Consider the following 26,995-nt stretch of genomic DNA (forward strand, 5'->3'; position numbering starts at 1 on the left):
AAAAAAAAAAAAAAAAAAAAGGGAAAACAAGAATTTTCACGAGTGTTAGGATCCAGCGTTAGGGTTGTAGGAGCATTTCAATTGCAATACTTTTTAGTACATAACTCTGGAGTTTGCATAGACATTTGCATTGGAACTTTCTTTGGAATTTACATTGGTACATTCGTTGGTGTTTGCATTGATACTTTCGTTGGCAGCTGCGTTGGTACTTTTGTTAGTATCTGCATTGGTATTTGCTTTCGCGCTTGCTCTGGCATTGCTAAAATCGCAGTAGCATTGTTCTCATTTCTCCAACATTGTCATCATCACTATGTCTCACTGAATGGAGTAAACGTTGAGGATATAATCCTTTCTTCTGATGCAATTCAAATTTCAAATAAATAATGTGAAATGCATACCACAAAAAATACACTCGTACTGAGGCACAAAAAAAATTTTTTTTTTTTTTTTTTTTTTTTTTCCTGTGAATTCTCTTTCTTTAATGCAAAAAAATTATATATTATTATGCATATAAATGTTAAGCAAGTGGTGAAATGAAGGAAGAAAGGGGCAAGCGGAAAAAGGAAAAAAAAAAATGTAACTATAAAAAAAAAAAAAAAAAAAAAAAAAAAAATTTTATATATTTATATTCACCTGGTATATATGTAAGATATTCATATATTTATTTTTTTTTTTTTTTTTAAGTGTGGCTAAAAATGCTATGAAAAGTCGCTATGAACGAAGCATATTAAAAATGGCATAAAAAAAAAAAAATTTAATAGGGAAAAAGTTGAGAAATTCAAAATTTTGCAATTCACAAAATGAGGTAAACTTCAAGGAATAACATGAGTCAGTAATAAAAAGCACAATATTATTGGAGCGTTTTTTTTTTTTTTTTTTTTTTTTTTTTTTTTTTTTTTGTCATATACAATTCATGCCACCACCACTCAAAAAAAAAAAAAAAAAACTGTGGAAAATATTTCATTTTGGGGGTGACGTTGAGATGATTTAGATTATACACAATACATGATTAAATAGATAAGTAGTTAAGAAACAAAATAAGTAAACCCTTAAATTGTTAAACATTGATACAGTGAAGAAGTAGCTAAATAAATGAATTCATGTGCATAAACATTTTTGGATAAAGGATACACAGTTGTATACACATAATCCAACGGCACAATGGTTGATGAGTTTTTTCATCACGACCAATATACTCTTCACAATTAAGCATATACACATCATTCAAAAGTTTTATCATAATTAAAAAAAAATTTTGTGATATGTGTGAAAAGACCTTGTTAGAGAACCCCACATCGGCTTGTTATGGCATATAAGATGTTAACATAATTCTATTTTGTGTTGGTATTAAAGGGTTAAGCAAAGTGAAAAACTTTCCTAAGGAAATGAAAGAAAAAAAAAAAAAAAAAAAAAAAAAAAAAAAAAAAAAAAAAAAAAAAAAAAAAGAAATTTTTATAAGGCAATACTTAATACCTATTTAACTCATTTTTATAATTAGGTCTTCCAATTTGTTGATCAATTCTATGCGTCCATTTTATGCGAAAATGGAAAAGTATAAAGAAATACTAACCAAATTAAAATGGAACAAAAACAAAAGTTGTGACAGGTACCAATTTGGGATGTTCGAAATTGATAAGAGAGAAGTGTTCATAACAACAGAGCACTCGTACGGATTTGTAAATAACAAGCCACTTCTTCCGGGTCATATATTATTAACAACTTTAAAAAAAAAGGCAAGGTATAATGATTTAGATATAGAAGAAATTATAGACATTAATTTGTTGTCAAATTTTATGTGCCATGTCATGGGAGTTTTACATAACACGACAAATTTTTCGATAGCAATTCAAGATGGGAAGGATGCAGGTCAAACGGTCGAACATGTTCATATTCACATAATACCAAGAAAAAGTTCTGACTATCAGAACAACGACAATATATATAAAGACATGAATAAATTAAATTGGGGTTATGGGCGAGATGTCATATGTACATCGTGCAACAATTTTGTAAAGGTTCCTTCACAAACACACACCGAGGAGACATTTAAATTGGAGGAATTCAAGTAAAACAAAATAAAAAAAAAAAAAAAAAAAGCAGACCTCAATACATTTATTGATGTTTGTTTTTTTTTACTTCCCAACGTCACTTAGGCAATAGCACTATTTTTTGCCATTTTTATCCATTTTCACCTTTGTGATGTATTTTTTTTTTTTTTTTTTTTTGTTTCTCCCCTTTTAGCACCACACTTAGATCCATTGAAGAAATGGAAAAAGAAGGACGCATGATCAAGTCTTACATTGAAAACAATTTTGCAAAATCTTAAGCCTATTCTGTTTGTGGATCAAAAATTGCTTCTTATGCATTTTATGAAGATGCGGGAAAAAAAAAATGCTATAAAAATTTAGGCGTTGTAACCAAAAGAGTATTTTTTTTTTTTTTTTTTTTTTTTCATCTTCCTTTTTTAGGAATATATGGAATGGTGAGGCCTCATAAAAAGATTCTTATTCCGACGAACTTATCTATAAAAATTGCATACTTCGCACAAAATTGTACACTTCGCACAAAATTGTGCATTTCGAACAAAATTGTGCATTTCGAACAAAATTGTGCATTTCGAACAAAATTGTGCATTTCGAACAAAATTGTGAACTTCGAACAAAATTTCTGGCTCCTCTCCACAAGCATGTTCGTTTAAAAATTAGATGAAATTACTCCCGTTCCTTCACCCCTTACGTGCACATTGCTTGCCCTGCTGCATCTGAGATTTCTCCTCAGCGAAAAAAAATTGAGGAAAATACTGGCATCTATTGACATGCATTATATGCACAGGTGTACCCTTTTTAATGTATTTTTTTTTTTTTCTTTTTAAATAACTGTACACAAATATATTTTTCTCTTTTAATAACCATACAGAAATATTTTTTTCTTTTTTAATAACCATACACAAATAATTTTTTTCTTTTTAAATAACCATACACAGATAATTTTTTTTTTCTTTTTTTTTACCCCAGTTGAGGTCATTAGCTTCTATCGCGAAATGTATATTTTTTCTACATGAAACGTATTAGCACTAAGATCTCTACATGTGGACAGTTACAAAAACGGATGCTGCACATGTTAGTCGATGCACATGTTAGTCGATGCAAATGTTAGTCGATGCAAATGTTAGTCGATGCATATATTAGTCGATGCACATCTTAGTCTCCACACATGAGAGGCGCTCAAAAAGCGAATTATTTACCACATTTGGGATACCCTTTTTACTTTGCAAAGGCTCAGAACGAGTGACACATGAGATATATATGAGCCCTTGTGATATTGCAATGGGTACTTTTTGAAATCGAAAATGAGAACACTTGTCCTCGTTCTTGTTGCCACCATAGTCATTTGCCACATATGTGCATGTAAAAACTTGTTAGGAAGAAGAAGATATCACTATATTATACAGAGGGGAAATATAAAAGGAGGTAGAGGTGGTAATTTAAGAAGAGTCCAAAGTAGTGTAAGGTTTTCATATAACGAATACAATCAACAGAATCAACAAAACATTAGCATACCTTCTATGCTGCTTTCCAAAAGAATAATTTTTCTTTCTTCACCTATATATCCACACATACCAGAACAAATAATTTCTCAATTATTGTACCTAGAGTATGAATCAAAAAGAAAACCTATCCATTTATATATTAACAGTACAGGTGATTTAGAAAATAATAAGATAATAAATTTAAACGGAATAACAGATGTCATCTCTATTATTGATGTTATAAATTACATATCATCTGATGTATATACCTACTGTTTGGGAAAGGCGTATGGAATTTCGTGCATCTTAGCAAGTAGTGGAAAAAAGGGATTTCGATTTTCTTTAAAAAATTCATCTTTCTGTTTAAACCAATCGTACTCAGTTATTCCGTTTAACCAAGCTACTAATATTGAAATTCAAAATAAGGAAATTATGAACACAAAAAATAAGGTCATTGAAATAATTGCTAACAACACAGAAAAGCAGAAGCAGTATATAGAACAAGTTCTGGAGAGAGACAAATATTTTAGTGCCAACGAGGCTGTTCAGTTTAATTTGGTCGACCACATACTGGAGAAGGAGTAGCACTATTACAGCGGGGCCAGAATCACAGCGGAGGCAGTATCGCAGTGGGAGCAGTATTGCGACTGGAGCAGTGCGAACGGACGTATAGTGAGCCTAAAAGAAGAATCAAATAACACGAGAATTTTAAGTTGTAATGAGAAATATCCTTAATGTTTACAATCCAAGCAGTAGAAAAAAAGGAAAAATATATATATATACACATATATGCATGTATATACATATATATATATACATATGCACGTCGGGAGCACAGAACGAAACGTAAGCAAGCCATCTTCAGCTGAACATAGTAAATACAGGGTCATATTTAGAGAAGCCAAGAAATATAATTAGAAAAAAAAAAAAAAAAAAAAAAAGGAATGACTAAGATAAAAATATTGGCTCCTCTAAATCTTGTTAGACAATATGCTTTAGGAAGCAGAGGAAAAATAACTTTGACGAAGAAGCTCTTATTCTCTCTTGAAAGAAAGAATAAAGAAGGGTTCAATAAAGATAGGAAGGGTGAGTATGACTGTACAAAGAAGAAACTTGATAAAAAAAAGGATGGAATAAAAAATTGTGAAAGCGAAAGTAGTGCTTCCAAAAAAGACAGTGATGCTTCTAGAAAAAACAGTGATGCTTCCAAAAAAGACAGTGATGCTTCTAGAAAAAACAGTGATGCTTCCAAAAAAAACAGTGATGCTTCTAGAAAAAACAGTGATGCTTCTAGAAAAAACAGTGATGCTTCTAGAAAAAACAGTGATTCTTTCAAAAAAACAGTGGCCGATTTGGCAAACAAATTTAAGGAAAAGAGCGCACCAAACATGCTTACCAATTTAGTGATTACAATTTTGAAAGAAAGTTCCTCTGAGCTGTCAGAGAAAGAGAAAAAAATGGCGATAGATAAATATAAAGAAATTGCATGTGAATATTTACAAAGGGGGGGGTACTTAAATAGTAGAGATAAAAAAAATGATATAAAATTTGTGGACATTTTTGCGACCTTGTATTTATGTTACAGAGAAAAAATATTCGATTTAGATTTCTTAACAAAAGTAAATGAAGCATTTGAAATATTGCTTAAAAATCGAAATGAGAAGGAAATATTAAATGATGTTACTATAAATTATTGGATGATCATGTTTTATTATTTTTCCTTTTTAAATATGAAAAATATGACTATGTGTAACAAAATAAGAGATTTTATTATGAACAATGAGGTGAAACCTTTGGTTATTTACAAATATTTAGAATGTCTAAGCCTTTTATCGGTATCCAATGATAGAAAATGTAAGCAGGATACTTTTAACCATATTATTACCATAATACAAATTTTTTATGAAAATTTTTACAATTTCAACAACTACTTGGTATTGCACATTTTGTACTTTCTGCACAATCTGAATTTTGCAAACAAAGACATATTTCTTTTTTTAACAAAAAAAATCAATAAGAATGTTTATAACGAAAATGCAAATAGATTTGAACTATGCATGTTGGCAAGAATCTACGCATTGTACAAAATCGAAAATATCACATTCATTAATTATGTGTGTGAAGATTTGATAAGAAGTTTGACTAAGTATGAAGACGATTTTCAGAATTATGCACTTGATGAGAATTTCGATTCGCAAGGGGATCAGAATAAGTTGGAGGATCCAGAACTAGAAATGCAAATATCTGGCAGAACAGCTAGTGGCACCGATGCGACTGGCAGAACAGCTAGTGGCACCGATACGATTGGTAGAACAGCTAGTGGCACCGATGCGACTGGTAAAACAGAAAAGAACATGGAAATTCGCACAACAGACGATGATACGAACATTTGTGAACAAAGGGGAGATTCGAAATGGAAGAGAGATCACCCATCGCAGAATGATGGAGTATACACACTCGAAATTGAAAATATCAATCGACAGAATTATGCCATATTTAAGCATAATTTGTACAATGACGGTTTGAGTTTTTACTCCTTTTTTGCTAACTGCAAAACTACAAATAGGAAAAGATTTATGGAGAAAGAAAACAGCTTGAATATGATTTTTGTTAAGACTGAAAATAAGGAGAAATCATGTGAGAATGTGAATACTTCTGTGTCAGAATGGCACAAGCTGTTTGTTTACGATGAACATAAAGAGAAAGATATAAAAAATGAACAATTCGTGGAGTTGGAAGACACAGAAAAAAAAAAAAAAAATGATGATGATGATGATGACCAAATAATCGATAAATACAATAAATTTTTAAAAGAAAACTTGCATTACGAATTTGATCATAACGAACTGATAGAACTGTTTAAAAATGCAAGCGAACATATGGACAATACAAAAATTGACTTTATTATTTCTAATGTGGAAAGAGCTAGTGATATATATGATGAAAGGGTAAATGAGTATAAAAAAAAACTTCTTTTTATTGAGAATTATTATATAGGCCACATATTCCACATTGTAGATTCTTTATTATCTTTGAAGGTACATCACAATTATGCTAATTTTAAAAAATTAGAAAATAAAATTTTAAACCTTGTAAAAAATAATGAAAATTATATAATTGACAACTTTGACAGTAACGAAATTAAAAGTCTCATAATTTTTTTATCACATGCGAATAGACATTATAAAGAAGCATTTATATATTGCCTTACTCACCGAATGGTGGATTTGTACATGAACAATTTGTGTAAATCTAACGTATTGTCCATATTTCTATACAATTTATTAAATTTTACAAAAAAAAAGGTTGTTAAAAAAAACAAATTTAACCATACCATTAGAAATGTATTATATGATAGCTATTCCTGGTTAAATGATAACAAGTACGAATTTCAAAAGTCTGTTGATATCTCTACGCACAATTCAAAACAGACAGAAAAATCTAACACACATTGTGTTATCAAAGCAAAAAATCACACCCTTTTACAGCTTTTGTCTATGCATGTATGTAAAAATGTCTATTTTATGAGTCTTTCAACCTTAGCTTCTATACTAAGATCAATATCATACTTGTCTTTTAGGGAAGCCAATTTTTTCAATGTCTTCATACCCTTATTTATGAAGCACATTGCTGATCTTAAGAATGTCGACATTTTGAATATAACTCAGGTATTATCATGACTCTCACTCGTTTTTTTTTTTTTTTTTTTTTTTTTGCCTCTTAGTGTATATATGTTTTAATATGTACACAGGAGTACGTGATTAAAAAGACATCGAAAACATGTCGTTATGCTTCTCCATCCATAATTCACATAATAACTCCCTACCTGTATTTGTGTGAAATAATGACTTAATAACAATTTTTTTTGCTTTTCACCTGTGCAGGCCTATAACAAACAAAAAATCCAAAACAAGTACTTTTATTACTTGCTCGGGAAGCAATACCAAAGCAACAATGTGGGAGAAAAAAAAAATTCAAGTCCGAAAATTACCTTAATTGGCTAGTGCTATTGCATATGTATAGAATATAGATATAGATAAATATTCCATGTTCAGGCAATTTTAACAACCTTAATTTATTGTCTTCGCAGCACACACAAATTGTGTGTGCAGGAAGAGTAGAAAAGCCACATCTTCACAGTGTGATAAACCTGATACCAATAATTTGATAGGTATAAGGAGAATCATAATGGGGTGATATATATTTACACATTTTTTCCGGTGCAAGGAAAACGCACAAGACTTAAAAAAAAAAAAAAAAAGCAACATTTTAATACGTATATTAACAAAGTCCCTTTGCTAATCATCAACTGTTGACTTTTTTTTTTTTTTTTTTTTTTTTTTTTTACAGTTATGTTATGTGCTCTTGTTTTAGTATTATGATCTGGAAGTTACGATTCTCAAGGGGTATCGATTGAATATTTGTCCTATGTGTGTTGGTGTCATTATGCTTCTGTTTTGTGTATTCATAATGTGTTTATAATATGTGTTGATAATCTGTGTGCATGTATATGTGTGTAAAGCATGCACATCATCAGCAAAAGCAGGTGCTTGCGTGTGTGTAGACCAACATGACAAGAAATTCTTAAGTGTGTGTTCGTCTGGGCCATGAGTGCACGTAAAAAGTTGCTTATTCAAAAGGGGTACGTCATTTTTATTTACTATTGCCGTGCTTTCTTTATTACTTATCATTTATGCATTATTTTATTTTTTTACTTATTTTTTTTACTTTTTTTCGTGTGTGTGCATCTCTTCAAAGTGTGACACATTCCCTACATGTCTCCTTAAGAACAAATTAAAAGAAATGCGTTTGTCACGTTGAAATTCTCCTTCTGATTTGCAATAACACACTGTTACAATTTTGATAGTCTTAAATAATGCAATTTTATAGAAAAATTGAGAAAGTGCTGATAATACTGAGTTGTGCATAACACTGCGAGTATATTATTATGTTTGACTAATTTGGGTGCCTCCAAAAGATGTCTCATTTTAAGGCGCATTTGTTTCATATTACGTGTGTATATATATATATACATACATATGTATATGTATACATACTTTATAAATGCTGAACGAAGAAGAGGATCTATTGAGGAAGACTGCTGTAGGTTTAAATATTGTATGTACCCTACTGTTGCAATCTCGATAATTCTTTGATCTAGGAATTCACAAAATTATGTGTGCGTAAATGCCCTTGCACAAGGGCTTTTTCGTTAAAAAAAAGGCGCAAAAGGGAAAAAAAAAATAAAGAATGAATGAATGAATGAATATATATATATATATATATATATATATGCATGTGTGTATGTAACCCCCTCAGACAAAAAGGAAGAAATGCATTTCGACAATTGCATGTGGCATTCAACAAGGTGTACCCTATACTTCATGCCAGTCCAAACTACGTAAAAAAAGGAAGTAATACAGCTTAGCAGCGCTTTTCACGTGATATCCATTGCTACATATGTGTGTACATTTACAGGTGTGTACATTTACAGGTGTATATATTTACAGGTGTACATATTTATATATACATTTTCTTCTTTTTTTTTTTCCCTGGCCTTGCAATAATGTCATGCTTCAGCTTAAAATGGAGGTTCACTATGTTTCACAAACATACTCTAAAAAAGAATACGATATGATACGTGGAAAATGGTGCTTAAGTGGGAAAACCAGCTTTGTTAAGCATAACATCTAAAAATTACACAAATGGTGAATAAAGCGATTGCTTAAAGGTGAAAAAGAATTCAATGGATACGTGAAGGCAAAGTGAAGTGCCACTCGCTTCTTCTCCCTAACCTTTTAAAATTATTTCACCTTAAAATTTTTTCAAATTCACACCATGCTACTGAATTTTTTTTTTTTTTTTTTTTTATTTCGATATCCACTTGGCATTATTTTTAACTTTTTTGAGTAATTTTTTTTTTTTTTTATTTCGTTTTTGTTTCTTTTCCTGTTTCGTTTTTGTTTCTTTTCCTGTTTCGTTTTCGTTTCTGCTTTTTTTCCTTCTTCTTTTTATTTAACCTAGGAGCACTACAATTTTCCCAAAATGTGTGACTCTTATAGCACATCATCCCCCCATCTCAATCCTAAGCATTTCTAAATTTGTGAAAATATCACTTTTTCACGAATACACCTTTTTACACATTTTGAAAAGTCTGTATACCACAAGTTAGCAAAAAAAAAAAAAAAAAAAATTTAATGCTTAAGAAGAAAAAAAAAAAAAAATGGGTGAAAATGGTGACATTCCAAAGAAGTGGTAAGTATGAAAAACTATGTACATGTGGTGCCTACATGAACAATTTCACAAACATGATAAGAGAACCATAATGAATTTAGAATTATCTATATTTCTGAATAATGCGTTAGTATGCACTTCTTACAACGTTGACATAAATTTCACGTATTTCACACACACATGATCATATCAACACATCAACATATCAATACGTGAACACATCAACACATCAACACATCAACACATCAACACATCAACATATCAACACACAGACATTCTCCAGTTATGCATATGGGAGTTGCACACATCTCAGTTATGTACACAATGTGCCACACCAAGTGAACTTTTTATAAATTCAAAAAAAACATATTGTGTATGCCACTACCTGTATACCTGGTTGAGAGAAACGGGATGAAAAAGAAAAAGTCAGCAGACGTTCATATACATATATATATATGTGCACATACAAACGTGTAGATTTCCATTTGTGTAACCCTTTTTTTTTTTTTTTTTTTTTTTTTTTACGCTACTCATTAGCTTGTTATCGCTCTTTTCTTTGTTTTTCCCTATTTTCTGTACATTTGCATGTGCATAAAAATGGTCGTTCTGATGAGGTGTCCACACCCACCTGCATGCTGAGGAGTCACTAACACAACTTCTGCACGAATCTTCTGCATGAAACTTTTGCACGTCTGCAGAAAGCAAACATCTACACGCGCTCCTCGTTCCTTTCCAATTTCACTGCAGCAATGAAAGGAACAAGAAGAAGGCCATTTTTTCAAATGATGATTTTTCAGGGGAAGACACTTTAATGGAGGTATGCAAACGATTGCATTGTTTCACATTCATAACTTAATTACAAACAAGTAGCAATTTTACCACGATATGTCTTTTTCTTTTTTTTTTCACCCCCTTTCCGTGCCCATCTCATTACAGGAACATTTGCAATTGCGTGAAAAATTTTCAGAAGATATTGATATGATAAAGTCTTCCCTTAAAAATAACCTCGTATGCAGTACACTAAATGATAATGAAATACTGACATTATCTAATTATATGCAATTTTTTGTTTTTAAAAGTGGTGACCTAGTAATAAAACAGGGAGAGAAAGGTTATAGAAGCATGAGTCTTTTGTGCTCCCTTTTATTGTGATGTTCATTTCATCAACATATGGATATGTGTGCAGTGCCTATGTCCATGGTCTTTGTACACCGCTACATCTTTATGCTTTGTTATGTTATGTTATGTTTTTTTTTTTTTTTTTTTTTTTTTTTTTTTTTTAAAAGCCTTGCACAAGGTCATATATATCTCAAAGGGGTAGAGTTGTAATGCACCGGGAATACCAAGTATAAACCAATAAAGTGACACCATTTCGACACATGTTTCGTTTGTTTTCACATTCCGCTTCCACCACATACACAGGTTCTTATTTCTTCATAATAAACAGTGGGAAATTCGATGTTTATGTTAATGATAAAAAGGTGAAGAGTATGGGAAAAGGAAATTCATTTGGAGAAGCAGCTCTAATTCATAACACACAGAGAAGTGCAACAATAATAGCAGAAACAGATGGTGCATTATGGGGTGTACAAAGAAGTACTTTCAGGGCTACACTAAAACAGTTATCTAATAGAAATTTTTATGAGAATAGAAAATTTATTGATTCTGTGTCAGTATTTGATATGTTAACAGAAGCACAGAAAAATATGATTACGAATGCATGCGTTATTCAGAATTTTAAAGCGGGAGAAACAATAGTCAAGCAGGGCGATTATGGAGATGTGTTGTATATATTGAAGGAAGGTAAAGCCACCGTTTTTATTAATGATAAAGAAATAAGAGTTCTTAACAAAGTAATATCCCCCATCTCTGCAGCTACGCCCATGACAGGGAACAACATGCAATGGGCGTGGCCACGCTGCTACAAAAAAATTTTACACGAATTAGAAATCTTGCAGTTGTGTGTACAGTGCAATGTGTAGTGATTGTGTATGGTTGTGTATGATTGTGTATGGTTGTGTATGGTTGTGTATGATTGTGTATGGTTGTGTATGGTTGTGTATGATTGTGTATGATTGTGTATGATTGTGTATGGTTGTGTATGGTTGTGTATGGTTGTGTATGATTGTGTATGATTGTGTATGGTTGTGTATGGTTGTGTATGATTGTGTATGATTGTGTATGGTTGTGTATGGTTGTGTATGATTGTGTATGATTGTGTATGGTTGTGTATGGTTGTGTATGATTGTGTATGGTTGTGTATGATTGTTTGCATGTGTTCGAATGAGGTTACTCTTTGGGCCTTGGGTGATTTCTCATTTTTTTGCAAATCCCTGCGTGTGTTCTGCCCCCCAGTTTCCCTCTGTTGGTGCATGTGTTTGTGTGTGCTATGTATACGTGTCTATGTACCCAGCTGAAGCAAATGACAACTCCTACCTGACTCAGCAAAAATGGAAAATGCTTCCTTTTCACTCGTTCTCCCTTGGTGGGATCACTATTTTACAGGGTTCCTATTTTGGAGAACGAGCATTGTTATATGATGAACCGAGAAGTGCAACAATAATTGCAAAAGAACCCACATCATGTGCATCTATTTGTAGGAAGTTGTTAAATGTAGTGTTAGGGAATCTTCAAGTTGTATTATTTCGAAACATCATGACAGAAGCATTGCAACAAAGTGATATATTTAAACAATTCAGTGCAGAACAATTGAACGATTTAGTAGATATAGCTATTGTTAGGGATTATCCAGCAAATTATCACATTCTTCATAAGGACAAAATAAAATCTGTAAAATATATTATTGTATTAGAAGGTAAGGTAGAATTATTTCTTGATGATGAATCTATTGGGATATTAACAAGAGGTAAATCGTTTGGTGATCAATATGTTTTAAATCAGAAACAGAAATTTAGACATACCATTAAATCTTTGGAAGTTTGTAAAATAGCTTTAATAACGGAATCATGTTTAGCTGATTGTTTAGGAGATAATAACATAGATGCATCAATTGATTATAATAATAAAAAAAACATTATAAAAAAAATGTATATATTTAGATATCTAAGTGAACAACAATGCAATTTATTAATTGAAGCATTTAGAACAACAAGATATGAAGAAGGAGATTATATAATCCAAGAAGGAGAAGTGGGTTCAAGATTCTATATCATAAAAAATGGTGAAGTAGAAGTAGTAAAAAATGGAAAAAGATTAAGAACTTTAGGAAAAAATGATTATTTTGGAGAAAGAGCATTATTATATGATGAACCCAGAACTGCAACTATCATAAGTAAAGTAACCAATTTAGAATGTTGGTTTGTGGATAAAAGTGTCTTTTTGCAAATTATTCAAGGACCTATGTTAACACATTTGGAAGAGCGAATCAAAATGCAAGATACCAAAGTAGAGATGGAAGAATTAGAAACAGAAAGAATTATAGGAAGAGGAACATTTGGAACTGTTAAATTAGTACATCATAAACCAACGAAAATTAGATATGCATTAAAATGTGTTAGTAAAAAAAGTATAATAAGTTTAAATCAACAAAATAATATAAAATTGGAAAGAGAAATAACTGCAGAAAATGACCATCCATTTATTATACGACTAGTTAGGACATTTAAAGACAATAAATATTTTTATTTCTTAACAGAATTAGTAACAGGTGGAGAATTATATGATGCTATTAGAAAATTAGGTTTATTATCAAAACCTCAGGCACAGTTTTATTTGGGTTCTATAATCTTAGCTATTGAATATTTACATGAAAGAAATATTGTATATAGAGATTTGAAGCCAGAAAATATTTTGTTAGATAAACAAGGTTATGTAAAACTTATAGATTTCGGTTGTGCTAAGAAAGTTCAAGGTAGAGCATATACATTAGTAGGTACACCTCATTATATGGCACCTGAAGTTATATTAGGGAAAGGATATAGTTGTACTGTCGACATCTGGGCATTAGGAGTTTGTTTATATGAATTCCTTTGTGGCCCACTTCCATTTGGAAATGATCAAGAAGATCAGTTAGAAATATTTAGAGATATATTAACAGGTCAGCTAACTTTTCCAGATTATGTAACAGATACAGATAGCATAAATTTGATGAAACGATTATTATGCAGATTGCCTCAGGGACGAATTGGCTGCTCGATAAATGGGTTCAAAGATATCAAGGAACACACTTTTTTCTCCAATTTTAATTGGGATAAGCTAGCTGGACGTTTACTCGATCCACCTTTAGTATCCAAGGGAGAAACATATGCCGAGGACATCGATATTAAGCAGATTGAGGAGGAGGAGGAGGATGATGCACTAGATGCAAATGATCCTATAAACGACGATGCCAATTGGGACATTGATTTCTGATTCATTCCCCTCACCCCATGAAATTTTTTTGCATTTTGTACGTAAGAAGCCAATTTGAACAATTTCAATCTAATGATACACACCAAAGAGAATATATATACATCCTAGGTTTGTAAGGAATTGATATGAATAACCATGAGATATATTATACCCACCCACCCCATGAGTGGTTATGCCCATCCTGTATAGTTACACAATTTTTTAACACGCATGCATTTTACCTTTATTGTTTTTTTTTTTCATATCCCAAGATTTTATTATATGTCACATGTTTTTGTGAATTGTCTACCTGTGGGATACGATTCATGCAGTATTCATCTAACATCGTTCTTCATGAAACGTCGCGCACCTGGTATCTTTCAGTAGTTTTCATAACAATGTTGATAAATCAAGGGGAAAAAAAAAAAAAAAAATATATCTCGAAATTTATTTTTATGACAAAAAAAAAAAAAAAAAAAAAAAAAAAATCCTCTTTTTTTTTTTTTTTCTTCTTCCTTTCTTTTTAACGTATATACCCTCCGTGTGTATGTATATGCATTCGTACATAAAAATGATGCCTATTATTATGCTTACATTTTTGCCATATTTTTGCGAATTTTTTTTGTGAAAACTGGGATACATGTTTCATCACAACTAGTGTGATAGCCGATTCGACCATGTGGCGTTGAGGCAGTAAGAGAAAGGAGATGAGAGAAAAAAAAGGAAAAGTAAACGGGAGTGATAAGTAAAAAGGGGGAGTGAAATGAATAGCTGACAATTGGATATGCGCTGAAAATTCTGCCAGCTGTGTGGCCTTGCATTCTAGAGCAGGCCCCGGAATGGCTGCGGGTTATTCTGTGCATCGATGGCAAGGGGTTCCTGAGAATTGAAATCAAAGTACGTGATGAAATCTTCTTTGCTATGGGGAACAGTGTCCAAGCAAATGTGTCCAAATAATCCCAAGCGAAACATATCAATGAAATAACGACATCCACCATTTATATCTAAATATTTATAATTTCTGCATAGATTTAACTTGGTGGATATGACATTACTGACAAAGCGGATATCATTTGTTGGTTGTTCTAATCCAATCATTTTAACGTAATTAAAATTTTTATGTTTGTTTAGAGTGAAAAGAATATAATCACCGACATACATATGGTCATATTTGTAATCTAGAGCATTTCCTATAGCACTTAATTTAAGACTAATTTCTTTATCTTCCATTTTTGGTAAATAAATACCTGGGGTGTCGATAAAATAAAGTAAGGGGGTATTGGAAACTTTGTAAGTATCAATGATCTTAGTTGTCCCTGCAATTACATTTGTTTTAGCCTTTTTTCTATTCACTTCAAATGATATTTTATTATTTTTATGTCCATATTTTCCTAAATTATAAGTTATATCTTTAAAGGAATTTATAATGCTTGACTTTCCAACATTTGGTAATCCTATTAACATAGCAAATATTCCAAGACTTTTAAATTTTGGTTTTATTTCTTTACATATATCTCTAATTTTAGATATATTTTTATTGTATTTTGATGATATCAATATGCACATATGTTTCGTTTTTTCTTCGATAATATTCTTTGCATTTACAGCTACTCCCTTGGAAATTAAGTCAATTTTATTTAAAATTATAATTCGTTTTTTTTCCTTCCTATGTTTTCTTAAACTGTCAATAATAAAATCATTTGTGCTTGTAAATGGTAGTCTAGCATCTCTCACTTCAATAATCAAATCACAAATGTCAATTTTTTTTTTTATATTTAATGATGACTTGTGCATATAATTTGGAAAGCAGGTTATATTTTCATCAAATATAAATTTATCTCTGCACAAGAAATTCATGAATTTCTGATTTTTTTTTTTCTTTCTTTCTTCTTCATCTTCAATGAGACTATTATCCTCAGCCTCATCATCATTGTGGTGTCTTTTTTGATTTATAAATCTGTTGGGATATATGTCACTTTGTTTATTTCTCTCTCCATCCTTTGCAACCTCTAAATTTCTTCTTAAAAATATATCCTTCAAATTTGGCCCAATGTCTTTTTTCCACACACTAATGGAACATGAGCTACTCCTTATATTTCTCTTCTTAATGCTCATTTTTCCTTCTTACTTTGTGAAAATGCATAAGATAAGGCTAACGTGTACATGTGATTCGAATTAGAAATAGAGTAAAAAAAAAAAAAAAAAAAAAAAAAATTTTATCTATGTTTGCTTATTAAAAGGGCGACCACTTCTTATGCCGCTGTTTTTTTTTTTTTTTTTTTTTTTTTTTTTCTTCTTCTTTTTTTGAACCGATCTGATCTCAATATTGTGTCCCATATTTTATGGGATTCCCTTTTCTACATAATTCTTTTCTGTACTGGTAGTGTATTGAGGAGAAAAAAAAGTAAAATAAAATGAAATAAAATAAAAAACTCTTATTATTGTTTCTAGCCTGTTTACCACATCGGCATTCCCCGTTTTATGTTTTCATTTTTTTTTTTTTTTTTTTTTACTAAAAGTTGATAAGAAAATTTTTTCATACAATGGGAGATAATCCCTTTCTTAAAAGCGTATTCAGGAAAAAAAAAAATAATAAAATCAAATAAAAATGAAATGAAACAACTACCAACGAGAAAAAAACGATTGCGAACAAGAATAATCTACACAAGTGACGCAGGGCGCAATTTTTAACTCAAAAAAGGCTTTAAAAATGGGCTTTAAAAATGGGCTTTAAAAATGGGTTTTAAAAATGGGCTTTAAAAATGGGTTTTAAAAATGGGTTTTAAAAATAGGTTTTAAAAATAGGTTTTAAAAATAGGTTTTAAAAATAGGTTTTTTATTGATTTTTTATTATTTTATTATTATATTATTTTTTTTTTTTAACGGATAATTTGACCTACAAAATGTTATACCGCAGAAAGGGAGGCATAGGGTCAAATGTGCACCATTTGCGCAATTCAGGATATTTTCACATTAAGTTCTCGTTCGTAACAATGTTTTCTTGAGATGTCAAAAGCGAAGGTCTCAACTCTAGTGTGTATACATGCAAATATGCACATGCAAATATGCACTTGAAAATATGCACTTGAAAATATGCACTTGAAAATATATACCTGCAGTTTTTTATCCCACGCCTTCTATCCTCCCCTCCAGTTCTGCAAAGCCTTCTCACTTCTGATAGTCTTTGAAATATTCTCATTTCAGCAATTGGGACTCTGCGACCTTTCTATATTTTAAGCACGTTGCACAATGTATGGGGCCCCTCTATCACCCAGTAAACATCACACACATGCATGCATATATATATATATATATATATACGTAATGCCTAAAACGCGCCTAGACATATTTTCTGAACAAATTTATATGTACATATACATATACGTATACGCACATATATGTTCACATATGAGCTACGTTTTTTTTTTTTTTCTTTCCCCATCCCTTCTTTTTCATTGCACGGTTGCGAAATAACATTCCTGTTATTTTTTCATCCGTTTTTTTTTTTTTTTTTCCTCCCTCATTTGTTGGTAAATACATGAACACACAAAACTTACATACTGCATCAAGTGAAAAACCTTGCGTAAGTCGTTTGGATTATTCTCGAATTCCTTGTACTTATATAATGAAGCCGTATCACAAAGAATTTCTTCTCCCCATACATTATTTACCATACCTGAGTTGTTCATACAATCAACTGGGGAATGTGTATCATTCAGGTTTTTATCCTTTAATGAATTGTGATGATTTCCTCTACAGCGACACACGCGTTGTACCAAATCAAAGTACTTGTCCAATTGGTTTACTATTTTATACCCATAAAGCAAAACGAGCTCGAACTGTTTGAAACGATTGGCAAATTGTTTCTCGTCAGGTTCTTCTCCTAAGATCCCCCGCATGCTAATACTGATAAAGTGTAGATGAGAGAAAGTGTGCATAATAAGATCAAGAATTTCCAACTCTTTCGCATACTCGTGCTGTGAATGAGTCCTGTAGAAGGAATAGAGAAGCAAATCTAACAAAAATTTTTGACAAATATTTAACAAGATGGTATACTTACTCATGTCCAATAAATCTGTATCATTCTTTATATAGTATCTTTCTTTGATATATCTGAAGAGATTCTTTACTTTTTTTTCATACTTGGACATTCCATCATTATCTGTGTATGTTTTTCCATTGTTATGTACGTGGTTAAGTGGTTTTCCATGGTTCATATACATTTGATTATAATTAAGTATAAAATAGCGATATAACAAATGATAAATTTTTAAAAAATTTATTGTTAAATAATTTTCTTCCACTAAATGCACAAAACAGTCTTTTAAAAAATTAATTTGATTTTCACACACAATTGGGCATGTATTATACACTAATGTTATTATATTATTCATTTTTAAATAATATATTTTTTCTTTCAAAACGAGAATAATTTTTTCATTTAAATTTTTTATCAAGTATAGGTTTTGTTTATCTGTATCATTCTCCTCCTCGTGGTTACATCTCATTTCACAAAATTCTTCAAAAAATTCCACGTCATTAATGTTTGCTTCGTTTCCATTTCGAGTTTTACATATCGATGGTTCTATTTTTATGCATACCTTTTTTGTCTGCATTCGTTTCTCCAGGCTCGTACCATATGTGATCATCCAACTTGAACCTCCAAACCTTGTTGCCCAATCTGAACCATCAAATAGGCATGTCTCATCGCTATTAAGATGATCCATTTTTGTGTCTCCCCACTTTGCCCTTTTAAACTCCTTTTTGAATAGTCTATTTATGTATACATAAAAATAGCACACATGTTTTAGGTTCATATGTGAAAAATTCGTTTTGTGTAAAATGTGCAAAAGGGAAGAAAGAGAAAAATTTTCTCCCTCTTGCTTCCCCTTTTTGATAAAACTGTTTAGCATTTCGTATATTTCTGATTGTTCATAGGATTCGATATTTTCTATAATTCTATTGAATAGAAATTCATGCAAATCCTTGTCACTTAACTTTACGAGACACTTAACAAATGAGGAACTTACCTTCCTGTACTTGGATAATTCTGCGTTCAATATCTTTTTTAGAATTGTTCTGTCCAAATGGGTCAGGTATTTTTTATGCTTAAATAGGACTTGGCACAGTTCTCCCATGGAGCAAATTTGACAAATTTCCTCAATTTCGTCAATTTGGTTAATTTTTTCAATTTTTTCATCAATTTGATCAATCTGAGATATTCCAAATGGGTTTTTATTTGCGTTGATCAATTTTTTCTTCACGTCCCCATGTGTTGAATGCTCATCTAAGTCTCTTAATTTGCATATCCGTTTAACATTCCTGGTTTCCTTATACAGTGTCTCTTCCTCCTCTTTTGGGTACTCAACATGATGTCTTTTCCCTTTTTCTTCTTCTTTTTCCGCTCCTTTTTCCGCTCCTTTTTCCGCTCCTTTTTCTGCTCCTTTTTCTCTTTCATTTCCCAAAGCTGAGCGGAGGTCATAATTTCTACTTTTTAAATATATGCCCATTCTCCTCTTCAGTGAATTGTAAAAATAAGTGTGCAAATAATTCAAAATTCGTTGAAATTTCTTCGATAAAGAATGGAAATTATTCATGCAACTGAGAAGGTAGAATTTATTAATCGGACTCAGTGACTTATACTTATTGTCCATAATACTGCATAACTGAATGATGAGTTCCTTATCTACCATATTCACTTTGGATAGAAGATAAGCACAAGATAGATATATATCAATTTTGCTTCTACTCTGATAACTTGTATTATGTGAAATCATCGTTTCTTTTCTGCATGCCCTTTTCAGAAGAACATAAACTGCGATAGTCATGTTGAATTTCCTCTTTACATGTATCGTTGTATTGTACCCAACTAGGAGCTTAAAGATAATTATTGCATGCTTCATCCATAGATATTCTAAATCGTTTAAATTGATAATAGTATTCATTTTGTAATGTTGCTTATCTTCTGTGTGACACGTATTTGATTTTTCTTTATGGTTTATATTCTCTTCATACTGGTTTAGTAACTGTACCTGGACATTTGATAAGACTTCATTTTCATTCTCTGTACAATAATTTGTATCTCTCTTTTTTGTATATTTTTTACATTGCTCATTTTGATCCTTCATTTTTCCACATTTGGTTATTTCTCTTCTTGTTTCCATTTCTTCTTGCTTCAGTAGTGGGTGGTGCCATATCTGTTTATTACTTCTGTGAAATGCCTTAACATGTTTTTTTAACAAATCTACAGACATTTTGTCGTAATACTTCCACTCTGACGTGCTCTTAGTATTCAAATCGTATGTAGTACCTCTTCTTGGAACTCCTTTGTTATTCATCAATTTGTCAACATCGTTATGGATGTGAATATGGTTAACACAATCTGACTCATCCGTCTTATGAGATAATCTTTTATTTTTTTCATACACTATAAGGTTTAAAATGTTGTTTATGTTATCATGTATTTCTTTTTCAAGAATGATGATATGAGGCCACTTTTTGACATTTGCTTGTTCTCTGACAATTCTTCTGATTTCCATTATCCTTTCATTGTGTACTTAAGGTTTCATGCAAAAAAAAAAAAAAAAAAAAAAAAAGTGACATATAATTGTTTTTATAACTACTCAGATAAAGGGTATATGTTTTGTTTTTTCATTTGATTTTCCCTTTCATAGTGTTATACATCCAGTATAGTATCGAGAGGCTGGGAGACATCTGTGTAAAAATGAGCATCTCGCTGTGTTGATATGAATTATCACATCATGACTGTTTTGTTCTTATTTGTTTTATTTTATTTTACTATTATTATTACTGCTTTGTTGTTTTATTGCTTTATAACTTTTATATTTTTTTTTTTTTTTTTTTCTGGCACTAATATTTCGAAAGCAGATCAACCTTCGCAGCGACAATCGCAGGTGGGGGAGTAATTTTTTTATACCAGAATTTTGCCCATTCTTAAGAATTTGAAGAAAAAAAAAATAAAATAATAACATCATAGAGGGGAAAAAGTTGCTAATCTACATACACATAAGTTACTACAGTACTTGTCGGTTAAATTGTGTACAATTTTTTTGACGCATTTCATAAAATTGGCAATTCTGTGAAAACCCTTTTTCCCCTTTTCTAATAGTATAAAAATTACACATACAAAGAGTTTTTCTTTTTTTTTTGTGGTTTATTTTACTAAATTTTTTCGAGTCTAGCTTTTTTCCTTCGGCACACAAAAGTGTACCTGGATGAACCCGTGAAAAATACGCTCCTATAATATTCATTGCAAAGATGTGTTTTGTACACTGTCCTTAATTTTGTTGTCAAATTAGTTTGTCTCATTTTATATAATCCCGTTACATGAAACAACAAAAATGAAAAGGAGTTTTTTCAGTTTATGCGGTTTACTCAGATTAAACTCGCGTTTGCACAGTTTCAGCTGGGTAAATATTTCATATTTTAATTTTTAAAATATCAAATTCAAATTTAATTAAAAAAGTTTAAAAAAAAAAAAAAAAAAAAAGCACGGATATTTTATATAAATTGCTCTTCTTTTTTTCTTCTACATATTCTTATTCTTACTCTTATTTTATTTTATAATAATCAAATGGACACATAAATCAAATGTGTGTACATGCACGTGTACCAACTTGTATACACAATTATATGTATACGTACTAAACTGAAATAATGATGAAAAAAGGAGGAAAAAAAAAAGGAGGAAAAAAAAAAGGAGGAAAAAAAAAAGGGGGAAAAAAAAGGAGGAAAAAAAAAAGGGGGAAAAAAAAGGTTGAAAAAAAAGGTGGAAAAAAAAAAAAAATAATAGTAAAATTATAATCACATACTAAAATAAAAAGAAATATATGTACCAAAGGCAATAAGAATAAAATCCTAAACAACACTGCATCCTACCACTATATATCACTAATGGCAAAAATGAAAATTCATATATCAACAGAAGGAATAAAATAAAATCTCCTTATAAAATTAATTCTATAAAGAAAATTTATATCATGCGAAATATTTAATTTGGGAATTGCGAATGACAAAAAGGCTGGATTTGTGTGTGTGGGGTGGTGGTGGTATGGGTGTGTCGTATGAGAATTCCCGAATGGACGAAATAAATGGGAATCCAAATGAAAAGATAAATAGGGAATAAAAATAAAAAATAAAATAAATAATAATAAAATAAAAATAAGTAAATATGATTAGAATGAAAGCGTGACGAATAAATAAATTGGGTGCTTTCATATCAAACGTAAAAATTCACAATAACGTTTTTTTGGTTTGAATTTTGTTCTTGTTTTCGGGTGTCTTTGTATGCAACTTACGATGGTGAAAAAGCTGCTTTCCATTTTTTTTGCTGGACCAAAAGTGCCCCCCCCTCCCCTCACGATCTCTGTTAAAAAAAAAAAAAAAAATCGAAAAGGTCTTCCATTTTTTTTTTCTTTTTTTTTTTTCTGTAAACTTGGTTAATCAATCAAATGGTTTGGCAATGCTATATATATATTTACATTTATTATGTAGTCAATCATTTCATAATATAAGTGTAGATGGTGGGGGGGAAATTTTTGCCTCTTTTCTTCTTTCCTAATAAAAAAAAAAAAAAAAAAAAAGCTCGGTTGATAATGGTACTTCAACACCTCATACAAATAGCTCCTTTTTCTCTCATATATCATCCTCTTCGTCATCCTCATCTTCATTCAAGGTTTCTTCATTTGATTCTTCATCTTCTTTTTCATTCGATCCTATAATGTTTTTTCCATCGAAGGATACATATCCTGGAGTATTACTATTAAAAGCAGAGGAATTAACTCCTCCATTAGCAATATTTTCACCAAAAGTGTTATCTTGAGCTGAAAAAGAACCAATATCACTAGTATTAATTAAATCATCCCCATTGTTGTTGAACTGTTTTACCATATTATCAAGCTGTTCCTTAGAGAATGTTTTTATAAATCCATTGTTGCTGTTAAGGAAACCATTTTGTTTCAAGAATTGTGAGTGGTCTATATCGGTACTGTTATTACTTTGCATTTCTTGTTTTTTTTTTAATTTTAATTCTTTTGCTCTTCTTTTTTTCAAAATTTTGAATGCTTCTCTTCTTCTATATTCACTTAATTTTTTCATATATTTATCATAAAATTTGGATTTGTAAGTTCCACCTTGGGCTGTGTTAGCATCCTTGTCTTTAGAGTTACCATTATTGCCACTTTCATTATTCGAATCCGAAACGCCATTACTTCGTTTTAAGAAATCGATTAGTTCTTTCTTTTTGTCATATATAGATGTAAATACATAATTATTACCAATTAATTGTGGAGCATCATGATAATAATTGGATGGAATACCTTCATATGAATTTTTAATTTGTTTATAAGCATCATACATATTATCATCTTCTTGATCTTCTTCTTTTTTCTCTGCTTTTTTTTGTTTCAAATAATCAATTGCTTTGGAATCATAACTCATATGATAGGATCCATTTTTTCTTAAAAATGCATTTAGCTGTTCATTCGATACACCAGATGTTTCATTCAATGATAAATCTTTTTCATCGCTTGAGTATGGAGATAATTCATAAAATACATCATCAGGTTTGGCCAATTTTTTCAATTCTTCTTCTGTCAAATCTTCATATGTTAAAATACCTTCACTGATTAATTTCTTAATATCCTTAACACTAAATTCGTTCATATTTAATTCAGTTTCTTTTCCTTTACTATTCTTCTCATTTTCAAAATCAGCATCGTCCTCATCTTCATCATCTGCACCACTACTACTTTTATGGTTTAGGGATACATATTTTTTTATAACTTCTTCCATTATTTTTTTATTAGGAGTGTTGCTAAAATCTTTTACTAATTGTTTTAAAGCATCAATTTTGAATGGTATTTGACCTGGTTTCTTTTTTTTTAATCCTTTTTTTTTCTTTCCTCCTTTAGATTTTTTTGTTATATTATTCTCATTTTTTACACCTTGTGCATTTCCTATATTTGTCTGATCATGATTAGAACTAGAATTTTGTTTTAAATTGTTCATATCTAGGAATGCATTGTTATTGTCATCAATTTTTAGGTTATTTCCTGCCATTTTATTGGCACCTTCTTTACTTCCAGATGAAGATGCGATTAATTCTTCTTCAGCTTGATCTACTACGTCATTGTTGATTCTTGCATTTTTCACATCTTTATTATGTCCATTTTGATTTGTAGAAGTTGTGTTCATGTTACCACTTCTCGATTCATCAACATCATCCTTTGCAGAATCTCCATCTGATAGATTTCTATTTATGCTATTTGTAGTCGTCTCCAATGTGTTATCACTATTTCCTACAACATCGTTCATGCCATCATCAATACCGTCTTCATCATTATTCATACTTAAAAGTTGAAAGGTTACATGATCTTGTTCTTCTTCATCATTTAGTGAATTAAATTTATCTGCAAATTTCATGTTGTTATTTTTTGAGTTCATAACAAAGGCCTTATTCTTAGAATCGCTCATATCATCATTATTATGTCCATGAGGAGATAAAGGATTATTATTACTTCCGTTCATATTGTGGCCTATGCCAAAGTCATTCATATTCATTTTTCCTTGATTTAATTTGTTAAACATATCCATCATTTGGCTTGGATCCATATTGAACATGTTTCCGTTATTTCCACCCATCATGTTATTTAACATAGATGGGTTCATTGACATATTGGATAAAACATCTTTAAATAAATCTTTGTTTTGTAAAAAATTTTCTTTCTGCATATTCTCCTTTAACTGTTCAACGTCAACACCTACATTTTTTAACACATTTTCTAACTTGTCCTTCATATCGTTTATTTTGTTAAGTTGATCTGGGGTTATTGGTATGTTCTGTTCTCCTCCTCCTCCTCCTCCTCTTCCTCCTCCCCTTTGATTTTTCTGGTTTGCTTCCTTGGTTTCATTATCATTGCCACTAGAGGTGGCACCCTGCATATTATTCATACTGTTTAATATATCTTTAAACATATTTCCAGATGCACCTTGTTGGTCTCCATTTGGATTACTTCCCATGAGAGAATTAAAAAAGTTTTGAAATAAATCGCTGTTCATAATATTTTCTATATTTAAACCTTCACCATTTCCTTTAAACATATTATTCAGAGGATTATTCATCATATTTTCGATTTTTTCATTCGATCCAGGATTGTTTTGCATTCCTCCTCCTACTGCACCTGCAGGTCTCTGTGTTCCTCCAACTTTGTCTTTCTGTGAATTACCATTTTGTATATTTCCACCATTTATTATGTGTTGCGCATTTCCCTTTTTCCCTGTATTATTGTTAGCTCCATTTACATTATCATTTTTTCCAGATTTGTGACATGTGGGTTTCACATTCAAATTTCGGTTTCCATTTGATGCTGCAGAAACATGGTAATAATTAACAGAAGAAGACAAAAGACATAAGGATGCTATTACTACCAGTTTCATCTTTTTCCTATAATACTTAAAAATATTGTTACAAAAATACTGTCACGAGTTGTGTGCACAAAAAATTTAAAAGCTTCGTGGAAAGGAGAGGGAGGGGGTCTATGATGTTCTTGTTACACAGTCTTGTAACTTTGTATATTTGTAGATTCTTAAAATGAAAGCGTCCTGTTGGTGTACTTATAGAATCTCGGCTAGAGGTATATATATATATACACCTATATACATATAAAGCATATAACACTTACAAATTGCTCATGCACATACATATAGGTATATGCAAATGGCTTAAGTTCAGAAAAAGAAAAAAAAAATAAATAAATAAAACGACAACAAAAGAGTAATACTTGTGGTTGTGGCAGTACTCAATGTTGTAGCATTACTCAGTGTTGTAGCATTACTCAGTGTTGTAGCATTACTCAGTGTTCTTGGGCTTACACTATATTTCTGCGTAAAAAATGACAAGTCAAAATTCAAGAGCACCATGAAGCCACCTTTTCGGTTGTGTGTTTTTCTTTAAAGCAAAAATATAAATTAAAAACTCGCTTTCATTTCATAAAAATTAACATAGAACATTTGTAAATAAATAAATAAAAAAAAATAAATGAAATAAATAAAGCAAAATATACAGGGGCTAAGCACTGCTATAAAATAAAAAAAAATATATATATATATATAAATAAAATCTAAAAAATAAATTAAAAAAAAAAAAAAAAAAAAAAAAAAAAAAAAAAAAAAAAAAAAAAAAAAAAAAAAAAAAAAAAAAAAAAAAAAAAAAAAAAAAAAAAAAAAAAAAAAAAAAAAAAAAAAAAAAAAAAAAAAAAGGAAAATAAACAGGGGGGCTAAGCACTGCTATAAAAAAAAAAAAAAAAAAAAAAAAAAAAAAAAACTCTCTACTGTAATAAAAATAGTAGGAGTGTTGATAAATCCTTAAAAGAAATAACAAAACTTAATAATAGGGACGAATGGATTTTCATCATCAAATTAGCGATTCCTGTATATAAAATAAATGTATCATATATAAATGTGAGGTATAATGTATATATATTTATATATAAATATACATACCAACAAGGGTCTTTTTTCATTCCTTATGGTAAATAAAATATTATACTTATGAAATGAAAACGTGTATATTTATATAAAATATACATACGTAATTTTGCCTTCTTGTGCAAATAGATATGTATAAAAAATTACATAATTGCGAATTTATACCAATATTTATTTATGCATAAACGTAAAAATGTATATATATATATATGTATATTTTATGTATATGTAGGGTTAATTTATATAAAACGAAAAAATGAGGAAGTCAAAAAGCAGTTTTAAAAAATGACGTGACGAAAAAATGAAGCGATGAAAAAATTAAGTTATAAAAAAGTTATGCAATGAAGAAATTATATAATGAAAAAAGTGAAGTGG

At 30.5% G+C, this 26,995-nt stretch overlaps 7 protein-coding genes across 7 annotated transcripts; 4 read left to right on the plus strand and 3 right to left on the minus strand.

Annotated features, from left to right (window-relative positions):
* Positions 1-1,544: 1,544 nt before the first annotated feature.
* On the plus strand, positions 1,545-2,326 carry PGO_131390 (histidine triad protein; the record flags this gene model as incomplete). Its single annotated transcript, XM_028689655.1, has 2 exons — positions 1,545-2,065; positions 2,242-2,326. The coding sequence occupies 2 exons, from the start codon at positions 1,545-1,547 to the stop codon at positions 2,324-2,326; spliced, it is 606 nt and encodes a 201-aa protein (XP_028545456.1).
* Positions 2,327-3,349: 1,023 nt separating this feature from the next.
* On the plus strand, positions 3,350-4,114 carry PGO_131400 (ATP-dependent Clp protease proteolytic subunit; the record flags this gene model as incomplete). The annotated part of the gene is made up of 1 exon (XM_028689656.1): positions 3,350-4,114. One exon carries the CDS (start codon positions 3,350-3,352, stop codon positions 4,112-4,114), a length of 765 nt encoding a protein of 254 aa, XP_028545457.1.
* A 359-nt stretch (positions 4,115-4,473) lies between these two features.
* PGO_131410 (ATP-dependent Clp protease proteolytic subunit) lies at positions 4,474-7,533 on the plus strand (the record flags this gene model as incomplete). The annotated part of the gene is made up of 2 exons (XM_028689657.1): positions 4,474-7,197; positions 7,414-7,533. 2 exons carry the CDS (start codon positions 4,474-4,476, stop codon positions 7,531-7,533), a joined length of 2,844 nt encoding a protein of 947 aa, XP_028545458.1.
* Positions 7,534-9,752: 2,219 nt separating this feature from the next.
* On the plus strand, positions 9,753-14,134 carry PGO_131420 (cGMP-dependent protein kinase; the record flags this gene model as incomplete). Its single annotated transcript, XM_028689658.1, has 5 exons — positions 9,753-9,784; positions 10,511-10,580; positions 10,700-10,874; positions 11,186-11,616; positions 12,269-14,134. 5 exons carry the CDS (start codon positions 9,753-9,755, stop codon positions 14,132-14,134), a joined length of 2,574 nt encoding a protein of 857 aa, XP_028545459.1.
* Positions 14,135-14,935: 801 nt separating this feature from the next.
* On the minus strand, positions 14,936-16,228 carry PGO_131430 (GTP-binding protein; the record flags this gene model as incomplete). Its single annotated transcript, XM_028689659.1, has 1 exon — positions 14,936-16,228. The coding sequence occupies one exon, from the start codon at positions 16,226-16,228 to the stop codon at positions 14,936-14,938; it is 1,293 nt and encodes a 430-aa protein (XP_028545460.1).
* A 1,367-nt stretch (positions 16,229-17,595) lies between these two features.
* PGO_131440 (hypothetical protein) lies at positions 17,596-20,652 on the minus strand (the record flags this gene model as incomplete). Its single annotated transcript, XM_028689660.1, has 1 exon — positions 17,596-20,652. The coding sequence occupies one exon, from the start codon at positions 20,650-20,652 to the stop codon at positions 17,596-17,598; it is 3,057 nt and encodes a 1,018-aa protein (XP_028545461.1).
* A 2,116-nt stretch (positions 20,653-22,768) lies between these two features.
* PGO_131450 (translocon component PTEX150) lies at positions 22,769-25,570 on the minus strand (the record flags this gene model as incomplete). The annotated part of the gene is made up of 1 exon (XM_028689661.1): positions 22,769-25,570. The coding sequence occupies one exon, from the start codon at positions 25,568-25,570 to the stop codon at positions 22,769-22,771; it is 2,802 nt and encodes a 933-aa protein (XP_028545462.1).
* Positions 25,571-26,995: the final 1,425 nt, after the last annotated feature.

This window comes from Plasmodium gonderi, assembly GCF_002157705.1.
Source record: "Plasmodium gonderi DNA, contig: Chr13, whole genome shotgun sequence".
In the NCBI taxonomy this organism is placed as follows: domain Eukaryota; phylum Apicomplexa; class Aconoidasida; order Haemosporida; family Plasmodiidae; genus Plasmodium; species Plasmodium gonderi.